At 67.3% G+C, this 20,817-nt stretch overlaps 1 protein-coding gene across 5 annotated transcripts in view; it reads right to left on the bottom strand.

The window, feature by feature from the left end:
• The window catches only part of PIEZO1 (piezo type mechanosensitive ion channel component 1 (Er blood group)), a 53,293-nt gene that overhangs the window by 551 nt on the left and 31,925 nt on the right, over positions 1-20,817 (bottom strand). The window contains exons 1-46 of one of the 5 annotated variants that reach the window (XM_087870374.1): positions 20,068-20,279; positions 19,006-19,174; positions 18,644-18,857; positions 18,365-18,536; positions 18,163-18,276; positions 17,987-18,080; positions 17,184-17,284; positions 16,617-16,877; positions 16,082-16,193; positions 15,820-15,998; positions 15,598-15,746; positions 15,333-15,515; positions 14,948-15,063; positions 14,703-14,857; positions 14,373-14,549; positions 13,964-14,089; positions 13,688-13,888; positions 13,046-13,250; positions 10,232-10,336; positions 9,507-9,660; positions 9,003-9,246; positions 8,836-8,932; positions 8,565-8,736; positions 8,078-8,167; positions 7,906-8,000; positions 7,561-7,629; positions 6,895-6,995; positions 6,309-6,405; positions 6,175-6,234; positions 5,916-6,088; positions 5,716-5,822; positions 5,350-5,544; positions 4,996-5,254; positions 4,737-4,925; positions 4,243-4,543; positions 3,955-4,051; positions 3,712-3,859; positions 3,424-3,638; positions 3,189-3,347; positions 2,961-3,108; positions 1,174-1,362; positions 939-1,031; positions 684-856; positions 488-610; positions 335-414; positions 51-240 (exon numbers count right to left, since the gene is read on the bottom strand). In XM_087870374.1, the coding sequence (XP_087726500.1) occupies positions 51-240; positions 335-414; positions 488-610; positions 684-856; positions 939-1,031; positions 1,174-1,362; positions 2,961-3,108; positions 3,189-3,347; positions 3,424-3,638; positions 3,712-3,859; positions 3,955-4,051; positions 4,243-4,543; positions 4,737-4,925; positions 4,996-5,254; positions 5,350-5,544; positions 5,716-5,822; positions 5,916-6,088; positions 6,175-6,234; positions 6,309-6,405; positions 6,895-6,995; positions 7,561-7,629; positions 7,906-8,000; positions 8,078-8,167; positions 8,565-8,736; positions 8,836-8,932; positions 9,003-9,246; positions 9,507-9,660; positions 10,232-10,336; positions 13,046-13,250; positions 13,688-13,888; positions 13,964-14,089; positions 14,373-14,549; positions 14,703-14,857; positions 14,948-15,063; positions 15,333-15,515; positions 15,598-15,746; positions 15,820-15,998; positions 16,082-16,193; positions 16,617-16,877; positions 17,184-17,284; positions 17,987-18,080; positions 18,163-18,276; positions 18,365-18,536; positions 18,644-18,857; positions 19,006-19,174; positions 20,068-20,115 (6,899 nt within the window). In that variant the 5' untranslated portion in view covers positions 20,116-20,279. Of the gene's footprint in view, positions 1-50; positions 241-334; positions 415-487; positions 611-683; positions 857-938; positions 1,032-1,173; positions 1,363-2,960; positions 3,109-3,188; positions 3,348-3,423; positions 3,639-3,711; positions 3,860-3,954; positions 4,052-4,242; positions 4,544-4,736; positions 4,926-4,995; positions 5,255-5,349; positions 5,545-5,715; positions 5,823-5,915; positions 6,089-6,174; positions 6,235-6,308; positions 6,406-6,894; positions 6,996-7,560; positions 7,630-7,905; positions 8,001-8,077; positions 8,168-8,564; positions 8,737-8,835; positions 8,933-9,002; positions 9,247-9,506; positions 9,661-10,231; positions 10,337-13,045; positions 13,251-13,687; positions 13,889-13,963; positions 14,090-14,372; positions 14,550-14,702; positions 14,858-14,947; positions 15,064-15,332; positions 15,516-15,597; positions 15,747-15,819; positions 15,999-16,081; positions 16,194-16,616; positions 16,878-17,183; positions 17,285-17,986; positions 18,081-18,162; positions 18,277-18,364; positions 18,537-18,643; positions 18,858-19,005; positions 19,175-20,067; positions 20,280-20,817 lie in introns of those variants that run through there. The other 4 variants (XM_045772828.2, XM_045772832.2, XM_045772829.2 and 1 more) reach the window with 4 other exon arrangements.

The raw sequence follows: 20,817 nt of genomic DNA, 5'->3' as shown, positions 1-20,817 counted from the left end.
TGCTGGCTGCACCCTACCCGCCCTCCCGCCCTCCTGTGCAGCACACTCACCCGTAGCCAGCCAGGAAGCCCAGGCTGGGCGGGCTGACCTTGTCACTGAAGATGACCATGGGCAGCAGGTTGCACTCGGCCCGGCAGTCCTGCAGCTCGATGACCCACCACTCCAGGAAGCCGGCGGCCCCCGCGCCCACGCGCTCCCTCCGCAGCTGGATGCGCACGCCCAGGTAGTCGTCCTCCTCGTCTGGGGCAGCGTCAGAGCTGGTCAGGGCCAGCCGCCTCTCCCCGGGCTGAGGCCACCCCCCGTCCCCGACGCGCGCGCGCGCACACACACTCACTGGGCTGCAGCTGCTTCACGGGGTTGGCTTCAGGCCCGTTGGGGGCCCGGATGTACTTGGGGAAGAGGTTGCGGATGACCCTGCAGGGAGAAGGCCAGCGAGTCAGGCCCAGCCTCGCCCACACGGCCTCCCTGCCCCGGAGCCCCAACTCACACGGACTGGTCCGAGGTGCCCTCAAGCAGGCTGGCCAGCTGCCGCCGCTCGCTGCTGTTGGGGGCCAGGTCCAGGGTGTGCTTCTCGTTGGCGTACTCCACGGTGCCGCCCTTGGCCAGGTCCCTGCACACCAGGGCACAGCGTGACCCACTGTGGGCTGCACGCCCCCCAGGGCCTGCCCCGGCCCAGCACGCACCTCTGGAAATTCCAGGTGAAGCGCAGGGTGATGTCAGCTGTGCCGTTGTACAGCTCCCGCTTCATCTGGGCCCGGCTCGGCGGGCTGATGCGCCACAGCGCCCCGGAGCTGCCCTCGATCTGCGCCGTGACGATGTCCTCGGGGCTGTACTGGCTGATGAACTGCATGGCCAGCTGGACGCAGGGCAGCCCTTGAGTGAGGTGCCCCGGCCAACCTCCCCCGGCCCCCCACCGCTGCCACGTGGGGCCCACTCACTGGGTTAGGGTCAAACTGCCTGGACAGCTCCTCATAGGCCTGCTGTGTGAACGGCACGATGGACGGCTGCTGGGCGCTCATGGTGAACAGGGGCTGGGGGGGGGGGGTAGCAACTGTGACGGGGCAGGGAGCCTCTCACCCCCCAGGCCGCCAGCGCCCGTGCAGAAGGCTATGAGGGTGAGTGGGGTGTGGCCCAGGCCCACCTGTTCCCGGCTGGCACAGACTGCTGGCTTACCTCGTAGCCACCCAGCTTGAGCGTGACAGTGACATCGATGGGCTGGTTGACGACACCGACCACAGAGCGCACCAGGGACATGAAGAGCAGTGGGAACCAGATGATGGCCACGAGGAAGAGGATGATGAGACCACCCATGCCGTACTTGACGATCTTCTTCTTCTTCTGCCCCTTGGGCTGGGGGTATTTCTGGGGGGCGGGACATGGCTCAGGGGCTCAGCTCTGCCCGCCCCCTCCCCCCGGGTGAAGGTGGGCACTGTCCCAGATCCCCGCCCTGCTGCGCCAGAGCCTCACGCAGCCCTAGCTGGGGCCCACCCCGGGGCCCACCCCGGGGCCCGTGAAGCCACACTTCAGAGCGCCACAGTTGCCTGCAAAGCTCCGGCACTTGAGACGGCGCCGATACACGAGCACGGGGACCAACCGCTGAGAACCCAGAGACAGACCCGCCCACTTGGAGTGGCGCCGGGATGATGCCACTGGGATCAGTGGAAGGACCGTCTCTTCACCGACACTGCTGGGACAAATGTCCACGTGCCAAAGCAGCAGAACCCCACCTAAGACCTCAGCCTGGACTTGAAGAATTCTCAGATCTAACATGGAAGCCATGGGCGGTGAGAGAAAAAACACTATTATGAAAAAGTAGACATGTGTGCTTCAGAAGATGGGGTGCTGTCAAGAAAACGAAGAGATGGGGTGTCTTGGTGGCTCAGTTGGTTAAGTGTCTGACTCTTCGTTTCGGCTCGGGGTGAGGTCCAGCGGGGAGTCTGCTTGAGAGTCTCTCCCTCTGCCCTTTCCCCTAGCTTATGCTATATGTCTCTAAAATTTTAAATGCAAAGAGACCATGCAGGGAACGGGAGAAGCTATCCGCAAACCCTATGTGATAAGTGTTTAGAGTCCAGAACGCAGAGAAAATTCTTACACCTCAACAACAACCCAGGAACAAAAGGGGCAAAAGGCAGATGGCCAAGCACAGGAAGCGGTCGTCACCCTCGTCTGCCATCGGGGAAAGCCAGATCAAGACCGCTGTGAGTCACAGGTGCTGGCAGGGACCGGGGAGGGGGTGGCCGCCGTGGACAGCCGGGGCAGCTCCCACCAGGCGGGAGACCAGGAGCGCCCCCCCGATGCAGCCACTCCGCTGTGGGGCCTGCACCCAAGAGCAACAGAAGCTTATGTCCACAGACGCGTGTGGTGTAATGAACAAAAAAGAACGGACCGGCCACCGTGGCTACTTATGACAGTTGGATAAACGCAGGGCGGCAGGGTCACACGAAGGAAAGCTGCTCGGCCCTACAACCCCCATTCTGACCCAGGCCACAAGACCAGCCTTGAAACTGCGGAATGAGAGAAGCCACACGCAGGCTACGTGACGTATGATGGCGTGGACACCAAATGTCCAGAACAGACAAGTGCACAGAGTCGCGGGGGATGGGAGTCTTTGCCAAGCGTGGGCATGTCTTACACCTGCCTGGTGACAGTGATGATGCTGTGAGTCTCTGAACCCTACACATACACTGGGGGGGCCCTGTTTCCGTTACCTCCCACTGAAGCCGCTCTCACAGAACAGAAAACTTCAGCTGACGTTCACCACCCCAGCTCCCGGCCCTCCTGCCCATGAGCCAAACTGTCAGGCCTCCGGGGCCGGGCACACGCTCAGGCCCGCTCTGCCAGCTGCCTGCCCCTAACAGGGCCACGGTCATGTCACTGCCCCCCCCCCACCCGGGGGGACCCCCAGCACTGCCTGGCTCTTGCGTGGCCCATCGGGCCCACTCCCCCTTGAGCCCCAGCACCTTCTCGGTCTCGCGGCTGCACTTGATGATGAAGATGTTGGCATAGATGTCCTCCACGCACATCCAGCTGGACAGGGACAGTGTGGTGTCTGTCCACACCCAGTCCATCACGGCTCGCAGCTCCACCAGGAACGGCACAAGGCGGAACCTGCCCGAGGCCAGGCACCCGTCAGGAGGACTGATGGGCGGCAGCCTGGCTCCCGGCACCCCGGGCCGGCCCGCACTCACCCCTGGAAGAGGAAGAGGTTCAGGTGGTTGTACTTCTTGGTGAGGAAGTTGCCGAGGATGCGGGTGGGGTAGCCGCAGCGGATCTGGTAGGCGGACAGGGCGAAGTAGATGCACTTCACGAAGTACCACAGCTGGGCCACAGCGTTCTGGCTGAACATCCTGCGGGGACAGGAAGGCCGGCTCAGGGCACCCTGCCCCAGGCCAGAGCCCCAAGCTCCCCGGGCCCGACGCCCACCTCTCCGTGACCGCGGGCAGAATGAAGAACATCCAGAGGTGGATGGCCAGCACCAGAACGACCTGGAAGGCCAGCTTGCCCAGCACGGTCTTGCGGAGGTAGAGGGCGCGGTCCACGACCATGGTGCTGAACTGGATGAGCAGCATGACCAGGAAGGCCTCGGGCACCTGGTCATCTGACAGCGAGGACGTGATGTCTGTGGCCGCCGAGTGTTTCTGTGCCGGGACAGCAGAGGTCAGGGGGCAGCTGGGGGCAGGCAGCGGGGTGGCCGCGGGGCTCTCCACTCACCCCAAAGGCCCAGAAGCCGAAGATGATGATGATGAAGTCGACCACGTCGGCCAGAAACATGAGCGCGTAGACGTCCGTGGCCGCGCGGTACTTAGTATGCAGGATATCGTGGAAGAAGCGCCGCAGGGGCCGGTACGCGCTCTGGGCCCTGTGGGCGAGGGCGGGGGGGGGGGCCGGGGGCTCAGTGCCTGCGCCCTGGCTGCTCCCCCCGCCCTCACCCGGGAGCGGCCAGCGCTCACTCACACGGCCAGGCAGAAACTCTGCAGTCGGAGCCCCATGGCTGTCACTCTTTCCCGGGGGCGACTCCACTTCTCTCTCACGGAAGCCGCCGTCACACCTTCTGTGGGGGGGGGCAGTCATGGCTGACCGGAGCCCACGGGGTGCTGGGTCCAGCTCAGATGCCCGAGACCCCCTCCCACCAGGGGCTGGCATCACCCCATTTCACAGCCCAGCAGGCTGAGCCTGGGGACTGCCCCAGGTCACTGGCAGTGGGCCGGCTGGGGTGGCTGTGCAGGGACAGGGTCACCATACCAATGGCTGCGGGTTCGACAGGCTCTGAGCTCTCCCTCCTTTTCTTCCTGAATCGCAGGCTGATGTGCTTCATGTCTCGGGGCTTGATCTCCACGGGAGGCTCTGCAGGCCCGTCCCCTACTTCTGCCTGGATGTGGTCCTGGGTGAGGGCCCCGGCCACTGCTGGCTCTCCCTGGGGCCCCATGCCCGCCTCAGTCTGGAGTCCCAGCGGTGGCCGCTCCCCCTCAGCCCCCTTCTTCCCACTGCCCCGGTCGTTGTCCTTGGAGAGCTGGTCCTCTTCGTGGTCCCAGAGGCCGTAGCACTGCAGAGGGAGGGAAGGAGGGAGGTGAGGAGGCTGGCGTGCCCGTACCGGGCAGCACTCCGGCCAGGCAAGATGGCCAGGCCCACCCTAGGACCCACAGCGCCCAGTCTTGCCTCTTGCAGCCACATGGTGGGTGGGTGGGTGGGGTGTGTGTTGGGAGGTGCCGGCCCGCCGGCTGGGCACAGGGACTCACCAGCAGCTGGGATCGGTGGAAGAAAAGGGCCATGAGCTGCACCAGGTCGTACTTGATGTAACTGTCTGTCTTCTCCAAGCCCAGGACCCGCGGCGGGAAGTAGGGCTTGTTCTCGTAGCGCCGCAGCACGGCGTGCGCGTTCCAGGGGAAGAAGCCGAACTGGAACAGGTACTTGGTGACCACGGACACCTGTGGGGGAGGGGGCTTAGCACCTGGTGTGGGCTGGGGGCCGGCCCCTCCCACTCCAGCCGCGGCCCACCTCAGTGAAGACGATGGCCGTCATCCAGAAGCGCTTGCTGGGCCTCGGGATGGACAGCATGGCCCACAGGAAGACGAGCACGGGCAGCACCAGCGAGGTGGCCGAGGCAGTGACCATGTGGTTGAGGATGATGATGAAGTAGCAGAGCAGCTCCGAGTGGGCCGCCACGCACTGGTACGCGGCCTGCAGCAGCCGCAGCACCCGGCCCTGCCTGGCTTCGAACTGCGCGGCCTCCTCCAGCTCCTCAAGGCGCTGCTGCCTGTAGGGAGCCACGCCGGACCCCTCAGCACCGGGCCTGGCTCCAAGGGGGCGCCGCCCACCCCCCCACGCCCACTGCCCGCCCCCCCCCCCGACCTGTCGAGCAGCAGCTCGCTGGCCGTGCGCATCCGGGTCGTGGCGCCGGCGGGAAGCTCCCAGGAGCTGTGCAGGGAAGCCCCAGGCTCGGTGGCCACGTCGTCAACGCTGCTGCTGCGGGTGTGGTAGCCCGTGCTCAGCGGGCTGCTGGTGTCCTCCGTCGCAGTGCTCAGCGGCTCCTCGGCCCCCAGCCCGCTATGGGAAGTGCGGCAGCCTGCTCTCTGCTCTGCCCAGGCTCTGGGGCTGGAGGGGCCTCATGCTCCCCGGTGGACAAGGGGCCAGGAGGTCTGCGTACCCTGAGCATGCCGGCTCCAGCCAGGTGGGGTGGGTCCCAGCTGCCCCCTAAGCCCCGCAGCCCATACCTACCTGGATGCTGTACTTGGTGCGTCTCGGGCCCCCAAGGAGCCTGGGGGTGCAGCCTCGGCTTCCCTGGTATACAGCTGGTCCACCAAGCTGCGGCGCACCTGTCTGCCCTGCAGGGCACAGAGGGGCTCAGGGCCACAGTTTCTGCGGTGGGGTGGGGTGGTGCAAGGCAGGCACAGGGGGTGGGGGGCGTGCACACTCACCTTGACCAGCTCCCGCGTGTACAGGTAGCGCTCGGCACGCAGCACGTCACTCATGGCGCGGTGGTGCCGGGTGAAGGTGAGCAGCCACTCTGTCAGCCCGTCCACCAGCGCCTGGCCCAGCACCCACAGAAACTGCACCGTGCTCAGCACGCGCTGCATCACGTGGCCGCGGCCTGTGGGGCAGGCAGGAGGCGGGACGCTGCAGAGGCTGCCAGCAGGAGGCCCCCAGCTCGCAGCCCCAGCCCCGGGGCGCACGTACCCGCTGCCACTGCCTCATCTGGGCCATCCGCCAGCTCTGCCTCCTGGCCCGCGCCACCTCCTGGGCACAGGGGTGGTGGTCAGCCCTTGCAGCCCTGCGTGCCCCACCCCCACCCTGCACACGGCCGGACGCACCCGTGGGCAGCTGCCCTGTCTGTTCCTGCCTCTCCTGCTCCTGCTGCTGCTGCCGCAGCACCGTCTGCGCGTTGGTCACCCACGCCTGGTAGGCCATCTGTGGACCAGGTCCTTGGGTTAGCACCCCGCCACCCTGGACGGCACAGCCCATTTGGCCTGCCTGTGACCTCCCGAGGGGGAGCCTAAGATCAGGCCCCCACTGGGCACCTTCAGCTAGCTCCCTGCTTCGGGGCAGGAAACGGGTCCCGTGGGACTGTGGCGGGAAGGCAGGGCACGCAGCCCGCCGGCACACTCCTGAGAACTCAGGACCCAGAGACAGGCAAGGGGCTCTCGGCCCATCCTTTTTCCAACAAACATGCATGACCCCTCCCCCAGGCCAGGCCACTGGAGGCCACTCAGGCCTGGATGGTTGGAGTGGTGGCCTCAGGAGGCAGGGGACGGAGGGGCACACAGCTGCCCATGACCTGCGCCTCCTACAGCTGCTTGCCCATCTGTCTTGAGGGCTCTGGAGGTCTGAATGTATCTGGGCAGGCCGGCCAGAGAGTGCGTGTCCTCCCCCACGCGGGGCTGCGCAGGCCCACCTCACCTGGAAGGCACTCTGTGCCGAGGGCCTGGGGTCCTCGGGCAGGGCCTCCTCCTCCTCCTCACTGTCCGACTCGAACAGGAAGTAGTCCCCCGAGTGGATGACTGCAGGCAGGGCGGGGCTAAGGACTGTCTTCCGGGGGGGGGGGGTTGGGTTCCACACCCCCACACCCACAGGCCTCTCAGCTTCACTTCTTCAGTTTGGGGCGGGCCCCGTGACCGGCCCGTCTGTGGCACCCAGCGTGGGTTCCCTCCGCATCCCATGACCCATGGGCAGAGGCCCTCCTGTCCCTCCCTCCCCACCCCCAGGGACAGGCTGTGCCGGCTGGGTTCAGCCAGCTAGGATCAGGCCAGAGCAGTGACATGAGAGCAGACAGGACGAGAGAACGTAAGCACAGGCATGGGCATCAGCACTGAAAACTCAGACTTCTGAATCTGAGAGCCCAAATGACAGGGGCAGAGCACAGAGCCTGCCATGGGGACCTGGCGACATCGAGGCCCAGCCCTTACTGCTACGTGGCCCGCCCAGCAGGGCTCCAGCACACAGGGAACAGCCCAGGTGCACAGCCAGAGGTCGACACGGCAAGCTCCCTCACCCAGAAAGCAGACAGCAGCTGAGAAAGGAGGGGCCCGGGCACAGCGGCCACGGCAGGGTGGGCTAGGGTGGTACCTGTGGCGTGGTCCAGCCAGGGCCGCCACCACTGTCTCCGTGGGGAGGAGCCCCCTGGACTGCCAGGCCCTGTGGAGGGGCAGGGCGGACGTGAGCAAGCAGGGAGAGGCACGGGCCGGGCAGCCCTGACAGAGACTGCCTCCGTGCAGACAGAAGGGGCTTGTGGTGCTGTGGGGGGGGCGGACGACAGCCCACAAGTGCAGACAGACAGTGGCGGGCTGGCCACGTGGCCTGCAGGGACACAGTGACCACACGGCATGGGACAGGTGGGCGGGAAGGCCTATGGACAGCACGTGGCACGGACACACCAGGACACCGGAGCCCTTTGAGCCCCTGCGTACTCACCTGGCTCCTGGGTGGGGTCTGGGGGTTCCTGGGGGTGGCTGCGGCCTGCCCGGCTCTGCCTGTGTTTCTCCTGCTTGGCGCGGATACGCTCCATCCTGGGGGGTGGGGGGTGGCTCTGAGCACCGAGCTGATGAGGAGAGCCCGGGGGGCCCCCACCCCAGATGGCACCTACTGCCTTTTCAGCTGGGCCAGGGACTTCTCCTCGGCCTTGCAGTGGAGCTCGATGCTTTTGAGGTTGGCGGCATTATACAGCGCGAAGCCCCTGTGGGGAGACGGCGTCACCCCGGGGACACTGAGCTCCAGCCGCACGGCTCCCGCACCTTCAGGCTTGGCCCCAGCTCGACTCCCCCCTTGCCCTGTGCTGGGATCAGGAGGAGGAGACCCCTCCTGCCACCTGCAGTCTCGCGGACGGTGGAAACACGCAACTGAGGCGGCATCCGCGCGCAGCGGCCGGGCCCCAGGTCACAGGAGCCTGGCCGGCTCGGCCGCCCGGGGAGCACGAGAGAGGGGGGCCGTCCCTCAGCCACGCACCCTCCGGCCAGCCTGGAGGCAAAAATGGGCCAAACCGCCAGCCAGCGACAGAGCCTGGGCCAGCATCAGGCGCCTGGGCCCTGCAGAGGCGCCCTGAGTGACGCGGGGGGGCCGGGACCAGCACTGACCTGGAGGCCTGCAGGGCGGTGGCCTGGAGCTCAGCGCTGACGTGCAGGAAGTAGCGGCTGAGGAAGACACGCCGCTGCAGCAGCAGGAACAGGAAGCAGACGCTGTCCCAGAGCACACCGGCCTCCTCCACGGGCAGCAGGCAGTCCCGGTCCCGGCTCAGCATCTCCTTGGCTGGGGGCCGGGGGCCGGCCAGGTCAGGCTCGGGGCAGGGGGCCCCGGAGCAGCGTGCATCCCTGAGCCCAGCCCCCAGAGCGCCCCCGGCTCACTCACGGTCATAGTAGCCTTTGACGGTGCAGACGAGGCTGAAAAGCTGGATGACCCAGCAGAAGCTGCTCTGCATTTGCTCCACGAACACGCAGGACAGGAGCTGGGGCGGGAAGAAGGTCAGCCTGGGGCCGGCGGGGGCGCGGTGGGGTGGGGCGGGGGCGGGGGCTCACCGAGAGCATGTTCTTGGAGATGATGACGGTGACGTTGTACAGAATGAGGCAGTCCCAGAGCACGAGGCGGGTGTGCGGGCGCCTCTGCAGCAGGCTGGTGCCGAACAGCAGCAGGTAGAAGCAGGCCAGCAGGTAGCCCAGCCCGAAGATGCTGATGCGCGTGGCCCCTGTCACGAACACCACCACCAGCACCAGCCAGAAGAGGTAGCGGAACACGGCCACCTTCAGCATGTCGAGATAGGACCTGCCAGACAGCGCGTCACGGCGGGGACCGGGCCGCCCCCGCCCCCGCCCCCACCCCCGCCCCCGCCCCCGCCCCCGCCCCCGCCCGGCGGCCTCGGACCAGGCACGCTCGGGCAATGCGCCCCTGCGGCCGGGCCAGCGTCCGCCCCTCATCCTGACGCAGGGTGCTGCGGGCAGCACCCCCTAGGCTCCTGTCAGGCCTGCAGACGAGCCGCTTCTGCAGCCCCCACAAGCGGCCGGCCCGCGGCGCCGGGGACCCACCTGCAGTAGATGAAGTTGGGCACGGCACTGGGCTCGCCCAGCTGCAGCTCCAGGTGGTCCGTGTTCGCGCCAGCCATGAGCTGCCACTCCTCCGTGCGCTCGACAGAGAACACCTGCCACTGCTGGGAGGCGCAGAGCAGCAGCAGGAAGTCACCTGCGGACACACGGGACACCGCGGGCCGTGGGGGGCACGGCAGCACGAGGCCAGACAGAAGCACCGGTGTGCGTCTGTGGGGCCTCGCCGTGTGAAACACAGATGTCCCCACGTGAGCGTGGACATCGGGGGACGTGCCTGCCTGTCTGGGGGTACCTGTCTCTCCGTGCTGCGGAGGCGTTGGCAGGCACACCCGCGTCCCCCCCGCCCCCACAGCTGTACGCACACCCGCGTCCACCCCCATAGCGGTATGCACACTTGTGTCCACGCGAGGGGCCCTGCTGGTGTCCACCCCAGTGCGCACATCCACAAGCAGAGGCAGGTGTTTGGCTGGGCGTATACATGGGAGGCGGACCTCTGTCTCGGGAGACACGCCCAGAGAACTGGGCACCATCGTGAAACAAGGCTCCTCTGGGGAACCACAGGGCTGGCCAGGGAGGCCTAGACATTGTGCCCCTCGCTGGCGGAGGTAGGCCTCTGCTCGAGGGCTGCCCATCCCCGGGCAACACCTCTGTGCCCCCCTGTGAGGCCGGCAAGGGGTGCATGGGGGGGCCAGGCCGCAGGCACTCACTGATGAGGTTGGTGGAGTTAGGGGTTCTGAAGAAGTCGGGGAGGTACAGCCACTTGATGAGCGCCGAGTTCATGGGGATGGCCCGGCTCCAGCGCCATGGGTAGTCTGCGGGAGCAGGGTGTGCGTTAGGAGCCCGCCTGCAGGCCCGCAGCCTCCTGTCCACAGACCTCACTCTTGCACCCACTTGTGCATTCACACAGCCTCAGAAACACCCCAGCTCTTATTCGGAGCTCACAGACCAGAGACTCTAGTGCATTCTTCAGGCATCAACTGGCCCAGGCCCCAGGGAAGGAACTGAAGGCCAGCCCAGAGAGTCACGGGTGGGCAGGCCTGCTGGGGGGTGGACACGGCACGGAGGGCCCCAAATGAGGCTTTGTTCTATGCCTACCAGAGCAGCTAAGACAAAACACGGGGACCCCACAAACACTGGGGAGGGTGTGGAAAAACCAGGTCCCATGTCCATCCCTGGCAGGAACATGAACGACCACACTGCACACGGGTCCTTGAGAAGCGAGAACTACACACACAGAGAAGCCTGGGGCCAGACGCTCGCGGCAATGTCCCCGCAGAGAGCCCGATGCCAGCAACAACCTGCATCTGCGGGGGCCAGAGGCGACATGGCTACTTCTGTCCAGCACAGACTGTCCTCGGCAGGGCAAGAGCACAGGATACCAAGGCCCGCGGCCGCCCAGGCACACCCCGACCGCATTGGCCGAGTGAAACAAGCCAGCCCCAAGGCGCCCTGGGCACGATTCTAGCTCCGTGACATCGGGGACAGACATCTGCGGTTGTCCAGGTGGGGGGCCAGTAGGCTGCAAAGGACCCGCATGACCCCAAGCTCGGGGTGCCGGGGAGGTCTTAGGGAACCGCCATGCATTTGTCAGAACCTGGAGGATGAACTGGACCATATTATCAGCTCCAGAAAGTGCCCTGGACGCTGGGGACCCAGAACGACCTGTGTGTGACAGACCCCGTAGAAACGAGGCAGAGAAGAGCCCACCCAAGCCGCCTTGGGGACAGTGTTTAACCTCAAGAAACGCCCAAATCAGCAGGGATGCCCGGGGCCCAGACCTCGTCTCTGCTTTCCGGCCTGCAGGGACAGCGGGGACTCCTAGGCTGGGCGGGGGGCACGGGCTGAGGCAGCGCCGTCTGCAGGCACGGTGAGGGTGTGTTTGGAAGGCAGCAGGCCCGCGGCACGGCCCAGGCGGTCCCGGGGCCAATGCAACAGCCATGTGAACAAAGCAGCAACGCGCAGCGTCCACACAGACGGGAATGAGCGAGCGGACACGCCAGCGGGAGGGAGGACACGCCAGCGGGGGCGGAGGACCAGTAAGCATAGAACCAGAAAGGCACCACCAGAAAACCCAACGACCCGCGCAGACAGGACCCGTCGACGGAGGCTGGGAGCAGCCCAGGACGTCTGGGAGGAACGGGACATTCTCAGAGCCTCGGGGAGACCCCGCAGTCAGCACTGCCCCCAAGGCGACAAAGAGCAGCCCGAGAGGAGACACGCCGGCCCACGGAGGCACAGAGCCGGGTGCTTGCCGGCTGCAGCGTTCCCTCCAGAAGGCCGCCGTCACCTGGTCTAACAGACACCAGACTCTCCCCAGCTGAGGGACACTGCACAAAATCACAGCCCAGGCTCCTCAAAAGCCCCAAGGTCCTAAAAGGCAAACGCAGAGCTGAGCCGGCACCAAGAAGACCCGCATGACGGGAGGCGACGAGGGGTCCGGACGGGCACTGGGACAGCGAGCGCCGCACCACAGTTCACGCCCCGGCGGACACCAGGGGAGCTGGGCGAAGGGTCTCCGGGAAGTCCTACTTTAGCAATTCTGCGTACCAAGTTCTACAAGAGCACACGACACAGGGAAGGACAGACGCAAGGACAGGAAGAGCCTCGAGTGTGTGCGGCGGAGGAGCTGGACTCAAGGTGACATGCCGTGGAGTCAGTTTCTAAGACATTCCGGGAAAGGCAGAGTCGGAAACGGTCCCGTCCGCGGCTGCGGCACGGGGCAGGGATCCGGGGTGCAAGCGCTCCCATCCGACTGGCCAACAGCCTCACGCGCCGTCGCTGCGGCCCACGGGATGAGCCTGACTTGCAGAGCCGTGGATGGAGCGCTGCCGCGGTGGAGGGGACTGAGGGGACCGCTGTTCTGACAACGGAAGCGGGGAGAAAGCCGGGCACTTTTCCACAGCGCAGCCGACTGACAAGTGCACCAGGAACAGCTGAGAACGCCTGCCCCGCGAGTCCCACCCGCGGCCTGCTCCAGAGTCCGCGCATGTGGACAGCGGACACCGCGCTCGCCACGGCACAGGGAGCAGCAGCCCCTCCACTGGGGGGCTGGGGACACTGGAGGGCCAGACAGACGGCCGCACTCCCTAGGGGCAGGCCATGCCAGGGACGCTGCACCACCACGCCTGCCGCGGTGGGAACAACCCGGCAAACCCACAGGTCGGCTCCGGAAACCACCCAGACCAGAGGGGACGTGAGTACAGCGCCCCCAGGGGCACCCCCGGAGGACGAGGCCAGGCCTGGGGATCGTGCAGGATGGACAGCGGTGCATGGCCCACCCTAGGCGCCCACCCTCGGGGTGCGGGGCTCAGACTGTCGTGTGGCCCCGGACGAGGACATGGCTGCCCCTGACACGCTACTTCCAACTTTGCTAATCGCTTCAAATCCTTCATAAGGGAGTGTTCGGAACACAAAAAGCGACGGAGGTAAAGCGACGAGAAGGGGCCAGCACCGCCCGCCCGGGGATGGATGGAGCCACCGCCCAGCACGCCCGGCTCCCTCCGTGCCGGCGGCCCGCTCACCCATGCACAGCGCCGGGGGGATGCCCAGACACAGCAGGTACTGGTACAGCAGGAAGAGCGCCAGGAAGAGACAGTAGTTGGGCCAGAGCCGGGCGATGGCTGCCCGGTGCCGGCGGGTGAGGATGGCCACCAGCCAGCAGCCGTGCAGGACGACCATGAAGTTCATACGCTGCCCGATCACATTCACGGCCATCAGGAAGCAGATCTGCGGGCGCGGAGGACGGGGTGCACCGTGAGCTGGGGGGGCCCGCTTCCGGGAACACTGGGAGGTCAGGCGGGCGCAGAGCAGAGTGGGGGCAGCAGCCCCGGCTCAGCACAGCCCACACCGTCCTCGTGGAGGCAGAAAGAGGCCGGACGTGGCTCCACCACGGGGCAGGAGCAGGGGGAGCCACAGCTCAGGAGGTCCCAGCGCAGTGGAGACCCCAACCCGGTCTCCAGCCGGGGCCCCCCAGCCCTTACTCTGCAAGGGCAGGCCGACTGCGCCCGGGAGGTCCAGCCTGCTCACAGGTCCTTCTCCTGTGCCCTCCCCCGGTGGCCCTCAAGGGCCCGGACATGGTAGATGTCCAGCAAAGGCCACACAGAGGGTGACATGGCCCCCCCATCCTGCCCAGGGAGGGGGTGAAGGTTGCCGCTGGGCCTCACCTCTAGCCCAAATTTGTAGAAAAAGAAGTTGACAAAGTACTTGAGGCAGCTGAGCAGGTCCTGGTCCAGCCGCTGGCGGGTGCCGTCGGCACAGACGGCCTGGGCGGGCAGCGGGCCCAGCTGGTGCTGCCGACGGTGGTGCTCCTGGCGCCGGTAGACAATGGCTTCGAACACCAGCAGCAGCAGGACCTGCAGGTGGTTCTGGGGAGGGGGGCCCAGTCACGCTCCGGCCGGCCCCCCCGCCCCGGCCCCACGACCCTGTGGCCCCTCACGCACCTGGACGTAGCCTAGGTTTGGGAAGCCCTTCCGCACCCCAAACCAGTTGGCAGGGTCGACGGGCCCCCGGTACAGCAAGGACTGCTTGATCTCCGTCTTTTGCAGGTTGGTGCTGTTGAGGAGGGGCTGGGGGAAGGGAGAATCAGCACCTGCTCCCCCCCGCGTACCCCCCCCCCGCCCCAGGAGCCAGACATCGACCCCAGGACGGCCCACCCACATCGGCCACAACTGCGGACAGGTGCAGGCCAGACCGCAGCCCCCCCCAGCAGGGATGCATGTGGGCTGTCAGCCTCTGACCGACCTTAATGGCGAAGGGGCGGCCACAAGCAGGGGCTGGGGGAGGGGGACAGAGAGCAGGACCCCCGCCGACCCCATCACCCCGGGGTATGGGAGCGGGGCGCGGCCGCACCTCGGTGCAGTTGCTGGAGTACTCGTGGGGGCTGACGACCTTGAGCTGGTAGAGCATCTTGCAGACGATGATGACGCAGGTCCACACGGTGCAGAGGCATGAGGCCATGGGCCGGAAGCGCGGGTAGGGCAGGGCGAAGGCCCACAGCACCACCAGCAGCAGGTTCATCACCGACACCTGGGGGGCGCGGACGGGCTGCGGCGGGCGCGGCACCACCTCCCAGGGGCCCCGCCACCTGCTGCCCCGGGGTGCCCGCCTCCAGAGAGGTCAGCAACGGCGCTCCAGGTGGTCCCGCTGCACACGGGGGCACGGTGTCCGTCCCGTCCTTACCTCCTTCAGGGCCACCCACACGGTGTACAGGGCCACCAGCTTGAAGACGTGAAGCTCCAGGAGGCGTCGCACCAACGCCTGCACGCGGGCGAGGACGTCCGAGAAGCCGGAGGCCAGGTCCAGCAGCCGCTCGGCCACCAGGCCCCACTTGCTGGCTGCTCCGGGGGGGGGGGGGGGAGGGGCGTGAGGAAGAGGGGCTCACAGGGGTCAGGGCATAGGGCCCCCCATCCACCTGTGGGACTCACCTTCTGGGCCCTGCATGGCTGGGCAGGTGTCAGCCGTGCTCCTCGGCCCCTCCTCCCTGGCCGCCTCCTGCTCCCCCTCCTGCGGCAGCAGCGGGGTCCCACTGACCGCATCCTGCCTAGGGTGGGCCCCAAAGCATCACTTCCTAGCCCAGCTCCTGGGGTTGGCCCCACAGGCCCCTCCCATTCCTGCGTCCCCAGCACCCCCCAGGCCCGCCCGCGGTGTTCGAAGGGGGCAGCTGAGGCCTTCGCTCTGCTCTGGGCCCTCCCGTGGGAACCCACTGGCCTCCTTCCCGTCCCTCCTCTGTGCCGGGGCAGTGGGGGGGGCACGCTGCAGCCCCCGGGGACCGCGGAAGCTGGGGGCCAGCTGCACAGGCCGGGCACGCACCTGTGGGCCCAGCGCGGGAGGCGGGCGCCAGGCGGGCGCACGTGCTCCAGGTCGGTGAGCTGCATGAAGGGCTGGTGGAAGTAGTGCAGCTGCAGGATGCACGCGAGCAGGAAGAAGCCGGGGATGAGGATGCTGGAGAAGAGCTCCGACACGCTGAACTGCTCCAGGCCCAGGTCCCCCAGCCTGGCAGGGGGCGGCCGTCAGACCCGCCGCGGGCCCCCGCACGCCCGCCCCGGCCCGCCCGGCCCGCCCGGCCCCCGCTCACTGCTCGTCCGTGAGGCCCGTCAGGTTGCGCCAGTAGCTGGGGAAGTCCTGGAACTGGAAGGTGTAGACGGCGATGAGCACCAGCATGGTGTAGGCGACCACCAGCCACCAGAACAGCTTCAGCAGCTTCCTCCACAGGCTGTAGTAGACCTGGCGGGGGCGCGTGGTGAGCCGGGGTCGTGCCCCGCGCCCCGCCCCCCTCCCCGCGTCCCCCGCCAGGCACCTGGAAGAGGGTGAGGCAGAGCAGGAAGAGAAGCATGTACACAATCTTGTAGACGACCAGGCGGCCGGCAAAGCTGACCACGACGAACATGCCCGCACACACGAAGATCCAGTACTTGGCGTACAGGCCTGTGACCAGCGCCCCCAGGCTCCGCAGCAGCGTCCGCGCCCGCGTCGGCTCTACGGGTCAAGCCAGGGGGCGGCGGGGGCTTGGCTTCGGGGCCGGGCAGGAGGGCGCTGTCCCCCGCGGCCCCCGCCCTCACCTGCATCCGCCACGGTGACCTCCGTCAGGCCGGCGGGGGCCTCTGCCTTCTTCAGCAGCTTCTCCTTGACGAACTGGCGCAGCAGGAGCCAGAAGGTCAGCGTGTACAACAGCTGGGGGGAGGGGCGGGCGCGGCGTCACCGGGGGCCCAAGGCAGGGCCCCGCCACGGAGACGCGGGCCCACACGGAGCCCCCCCACACGGGGAGGTGTAACCCCGCCGACCCCCCACACCCGCCAGGCACAGGCACAGGCACACACGTCCGGATGCAGGGGCGCGCTGGGCACGCTGGCCTCACACTGGGACACGCCAGGGACGCAGGGACGGCGGCCCCGAGGACACAAGGTCGTGGCTCGCTCACACCACAAACACCTACACAGCCCCTGCTGTGGACTGGCTGCAGGGGACCCCGTGGGGACGGCCACACGGGGCCCTGCCCTCCCAGGCCTCACTCTCCACAGGGAGCCGCAGAGTGAGTGGACAGCACCGTCACGGCAACTGAGGCCCCGGCGCCCTGGAGTTGCGGGGGACGCTCACCATGGCGCCAAGGTCCAGGCAAGGGGAGCGGGTGTGCTCCAGACCCAGCTGACGCAGGCTGACGGGGCCCAGGGTGGTGGGCAGCTCGGGACGCAGGTCCATGGCCCACACGTAGCGCAGGCCACACAGCGCCAGCCCGTAGAGCAGGATGAAGGGCGAGCAGAGCATGGCCAGCTGGTGGCGGCTGCGCACGGTCCAGATGAGGCAGGCCCACAGCAGCAGCACGAAGGTCAACCAGCTGTGGTAGGTGATGCTCCACACCTGCCAGCCAGGCAGGGCTGGTGGGCGGGGCTGCACCGGAGGCCCTGCTGCCCCCCCCCACGCCCTGCCCCCGCCCCCCGGGGCCCTGCACTCCTCAGCCTGCCCGGGGACAGGGAGGCCAACACGCCTCGGACTGGAGCCCGGTGGCACAGGACACAACTCACGTGCGTACCCACCCACTCCACGTACGCACACACACGTGCACACGCACACGCGGGGCGGCTCGCGGTCCAGCAGGACACCGCCCGCCTCCAGAGCCTCCCGAGGGAAGCAGCAGGAAGGGCCCACCGGGGGGCTGCCCCTTACCATCATGGCGATGAGAGCACACACGTAGCTCTGGTCCATGATGAGATGACCCAGACTGTGCAGTGGAGACGTCTCTCGAGGCCCAGCCAGCCTGGGGTGCGCTGAGGGGGGAGGGGACAGAGGTCACCAGGGAGCAGGACCCCCACTGGGGAAGCTCCAACATCAACGGAGGGAGCCCCTCACCCACACCAAACGCTGCCCTCAAACTCAGCGGCCAGTGGGGGGGCGGCACTAGGGGCAGAAAATGCTGGCAGAGGGCCCGGCTCCTGTCTGATGCTGCTCCCTGGCCAGTCCTGGTCCCATTCACCATCTTGGTTTCCAAGACTGTGAAGGGACAGGTTGGACAGAGGCCCTGACCCCCTTCCAGCTCTGTGCCCAGGCAAGTCCCCAGGGCGCCAGCCACTCCATCTCCTGTTTCGTGCAAAATGGAAATCAAGCCTTAGGGTAAAGAGAGAAGTGCCCAGGAAAATGCCCCGCCCTCCCCATGGGCGGCTGTAGACGCATAGCTCCCAGGCACATCTACCCCAAAGACAGCTGGCAGCCCTAGGCCCTGGGGCCAGCCCGAGCGGCAGCAGTCCAGTCCTCTGGGACCTGGAAGGCAAAGGCAGAAGGGGTGGGAGACCTGGAGCGTCCAGCAAGGTCTCAGGTGGGCAGCCTGACCACATGTCCGAGTCCTGGGTGGGCCCCAGACAGCACAGAGGGAGAGGTCAGCAGAGCAAGACCACCCCTGGCCACCAGGGGGCAGCACCACAGCGCCGGCGGAAGGCCGGGTCCCTGGGCAGCCCGGGGCATATGGCACTCACGGGGGCGCTGCTGGACGGGGCTGTGGCCAGTCAGGTCATGCACGGTGCAGCTGTCGGTCTCCCAGTCAGACCCCGTGGTTGTGGACAGCATGCACTGCAGAGACAAGCCGAGACCCCGTGAGCCAAGCCCTCGGGCGGGCAGGCTCCAGCGCCACAGCTCAGCCCCGGCTCCTCACCTGGGCAGCTCCCTCCTCCTTGGCGGCTGCAGCCCTGGCCTGGCCCTGGGGCCACTGGTCCACCTGGGTCAGCTCCACCTCCTGCTCCTCGTCGCTCCCGGCCGTCTCCTTCCTCTGCAGAGACCAGCACGGAGCTCAGCTCCCAGCCCGGGGGTGGGCGGGGGCGGAGGGCCGTCAGAGGGCCGTGGCCCTGGGCGCTCACCTGGTCCAAGGGCTGGTGCGTGCGGAGCTTGAGGAGTGAGGTCACGGTGTAGTAGAGAAGCAGCAGGATGCCGGGGCTCACGTAGACGGGCCAGTCGTGGCTCGTATCGAGGACCAGCACGTTGGGGCTGGAGCAGTTGCTGCGGGCCACTATGGCCTTGAGACCGAACACCCTGCCCGGAGAAGGTGAGCCACTGACTGCCGACCAAGGGGGAGCCGGGGACCAGGCAGCCAGGGCCTGGTGAGGGGGAGGGGCGGGGCCCGTGCAGGTGGACCTCACCTGGCCCAGATGCCGGCCGGGGGGAGCATGGCCTGGGCGAAGGGCGTCTGGTAGCAGTAGACGCAGATGAGGTGGCCGGCGCCGAAGCAGCCCACCATGACGCAGAGGGTGCTGAAGCCCAGGGGGCTGATGGGAAAATGGCATGCCCACCAGGTGCAGGTGGCCAGGAAGATCAGGAAGTAGACGCTGGAGAAGGCGGAGGGGTGGGCGATGCCTGAGGGACGGGGCAGAGGCAGCGGGGTCACTCCTGGCCAGGCCACGAGACCACTGTCTCGGTGGCCAGCGGGGAGCTCGGCGGGCTGCTGAGACCCTCCCTGTGTGGCAGTTGGTGCTGGGGTCCCTGCTCCTTGCCCAGTGGGTACCTGCCAGCGCGAGCAGCACGATGGCCAGGGTCCGCCCCGCGGCCACCAGCAGCCAGTGCACTGTGATCTGGAACCGGGTGGCCAGCCGCGACCTCCGCGTGGGGGCCAGCACAGGGGCTCCCTGAGGCCCCACTGGGGAGCCAGTGTCCACTTCCCTGTCATCATCGTCCTGCCAAGATCATGAGGAGGGGCAGAGGTCAGGGGCATGGCACTCAGGCCGCTCAGGGAGGGAGGGCAAAGGGGCTGCTGGCCGAGCGTGGACTGTGCCACGCTCTGTACCCAGAGGTCTGCCCATCAGGCCTTCCCAGAGGCCGCCTACCCCAACCCAGGACACACTCCTGCCAGGCCTGGCACACATGGCGACTGACCCCTGCAGGCTGGGTCAGACTATTCCAGGACCCCACAAGTGCCTCTTCTTTATTTCTCTCTCTAGACTGGGGGCCCCCTGAGACTCCCGCGCGTATCCTCAAAACCCCTGGCTCCTGAGGGGCCCCAAGTGGGGATTTTCAGGAAAAAGGCAGCGTGTGCACACACGGCGTCCCCACACTCCACAGTTTGCGGAGCACCATTCTGTCCATGCCCCTCGGTCCCAGGGCTGAGGAAGTGCTTTCCTCTTACGTAGGGGGATGGGGGTGCAGAGGACCCTGTTCTCTTTCTGCTGCCTGTGAGGCACCTGGGCAGCCAGGGGCGGGTGGCCTGCCAGGCCTCACAGAGGTCAGGGCCTCCCCCCCCCCCCCGGCCCTCCTTCAAGGTTTCCCAGAACGAAGCTGTTTCCCAAGTGCCCAGCCCCCTCAACACGTTCCCACCTGCAAATGGGTACCATGCCCATGCCTTTCGCACAGGGTGGCACTCAGCGTCCAGGCGACCTGCTCCCACCCCAGCTCACGCCTCCTAGCTGAGCAGCCTTGGGCAAGTCACCTGACCTCTGTTTCCCCGCTGTCCTGCCCTCAGCCAGGAGGGTGGGGAGGCCCCGGGGAGGAGCCCATGAGCAGAGCCTGGAAGGAGGGGAAGGGGCAGGCGAGGGGAAGGGGGGAGTGGGACAGCAGCCAGGCCTGAGCTCACCCCCACCCACAGCCGGCTGCGGCCCTGGGAACGCGTCTGAGCGCCCATGGAAAGTCAGTGTCTGCAGGAAGAGCAGAGGCAGCTGCTGGGCGGGGAGACAGGTGCTCGGGCCGCCTGCAGCGTCCAGCCGGCCAGTCCCGGCTCCGGCCCGGCTCTGCAGGTCCCTCCGGCCGCCACAGGGGCCTTGGCGGGAGCTACTTTCTCCTTCCCTCCCCGTCCCCCGCTGCGGCCCCGCAGGCCCCCCCTGAGCACGCTCGTCCATGCGTGTGATGTCAGGCGTCACATGTGCGCACACGCAGTCGTGGGTGGCGTCACGTGAACGTGCACCTCGCTCTGTACTCGCACGCATGCAGGGTACCCCACTTCTCTCCGAGGACGTCCATGCCAGCCACCCCGGGTCAGCAAGGCTCTCATTAGCCACTGAGGACACTGAGACAAGGTGACCTGTCCCAGTCATGGGGCAGACCAGGGTCCAGCCCCCAGGGCGGCACTGGGCTGTGAGGGCGCTGGGCAGCGTGCAGTGGCTGGCCCCCGCCTGTCCCACCCCACATTTCAGGATTGAGTCCAGCCCCTTCACGGCAGCGCTGTTCCGGGAAGCCCTGGCTCCGCTAACAAGGAAACCAGAGGCAGCCCTGGCTGGTGGGGCCCACAGGCCCGCCGGGGGAGGGGAGGGGGGAGAGGGGCCGCTGGGGGACGGAGCCCCGAGGGCAGGCAGCAGGGTGCTCCCAAGCCCCACAAGGGCCTGGAACA

Source organism: Ursus americanus, chromosome 21 (assembly GCF_024610735.1).
Source record: "Ursus americanus isolate L20-20 chromosome 21, mUrsAme1.1.p, whole genome shotgun sequence".
In the NCBI taxonomy this organism is placed as follows: Eukaryota; Metazoa; Chordata; class Mammalia; order Carnivora; family Ursidae; genus Ursus; species Ursus americanus.
Note: the sequence above shows the minus strand (reverse complement) of the source record. Positions and strands in the feature narration are given on the sequence as shown.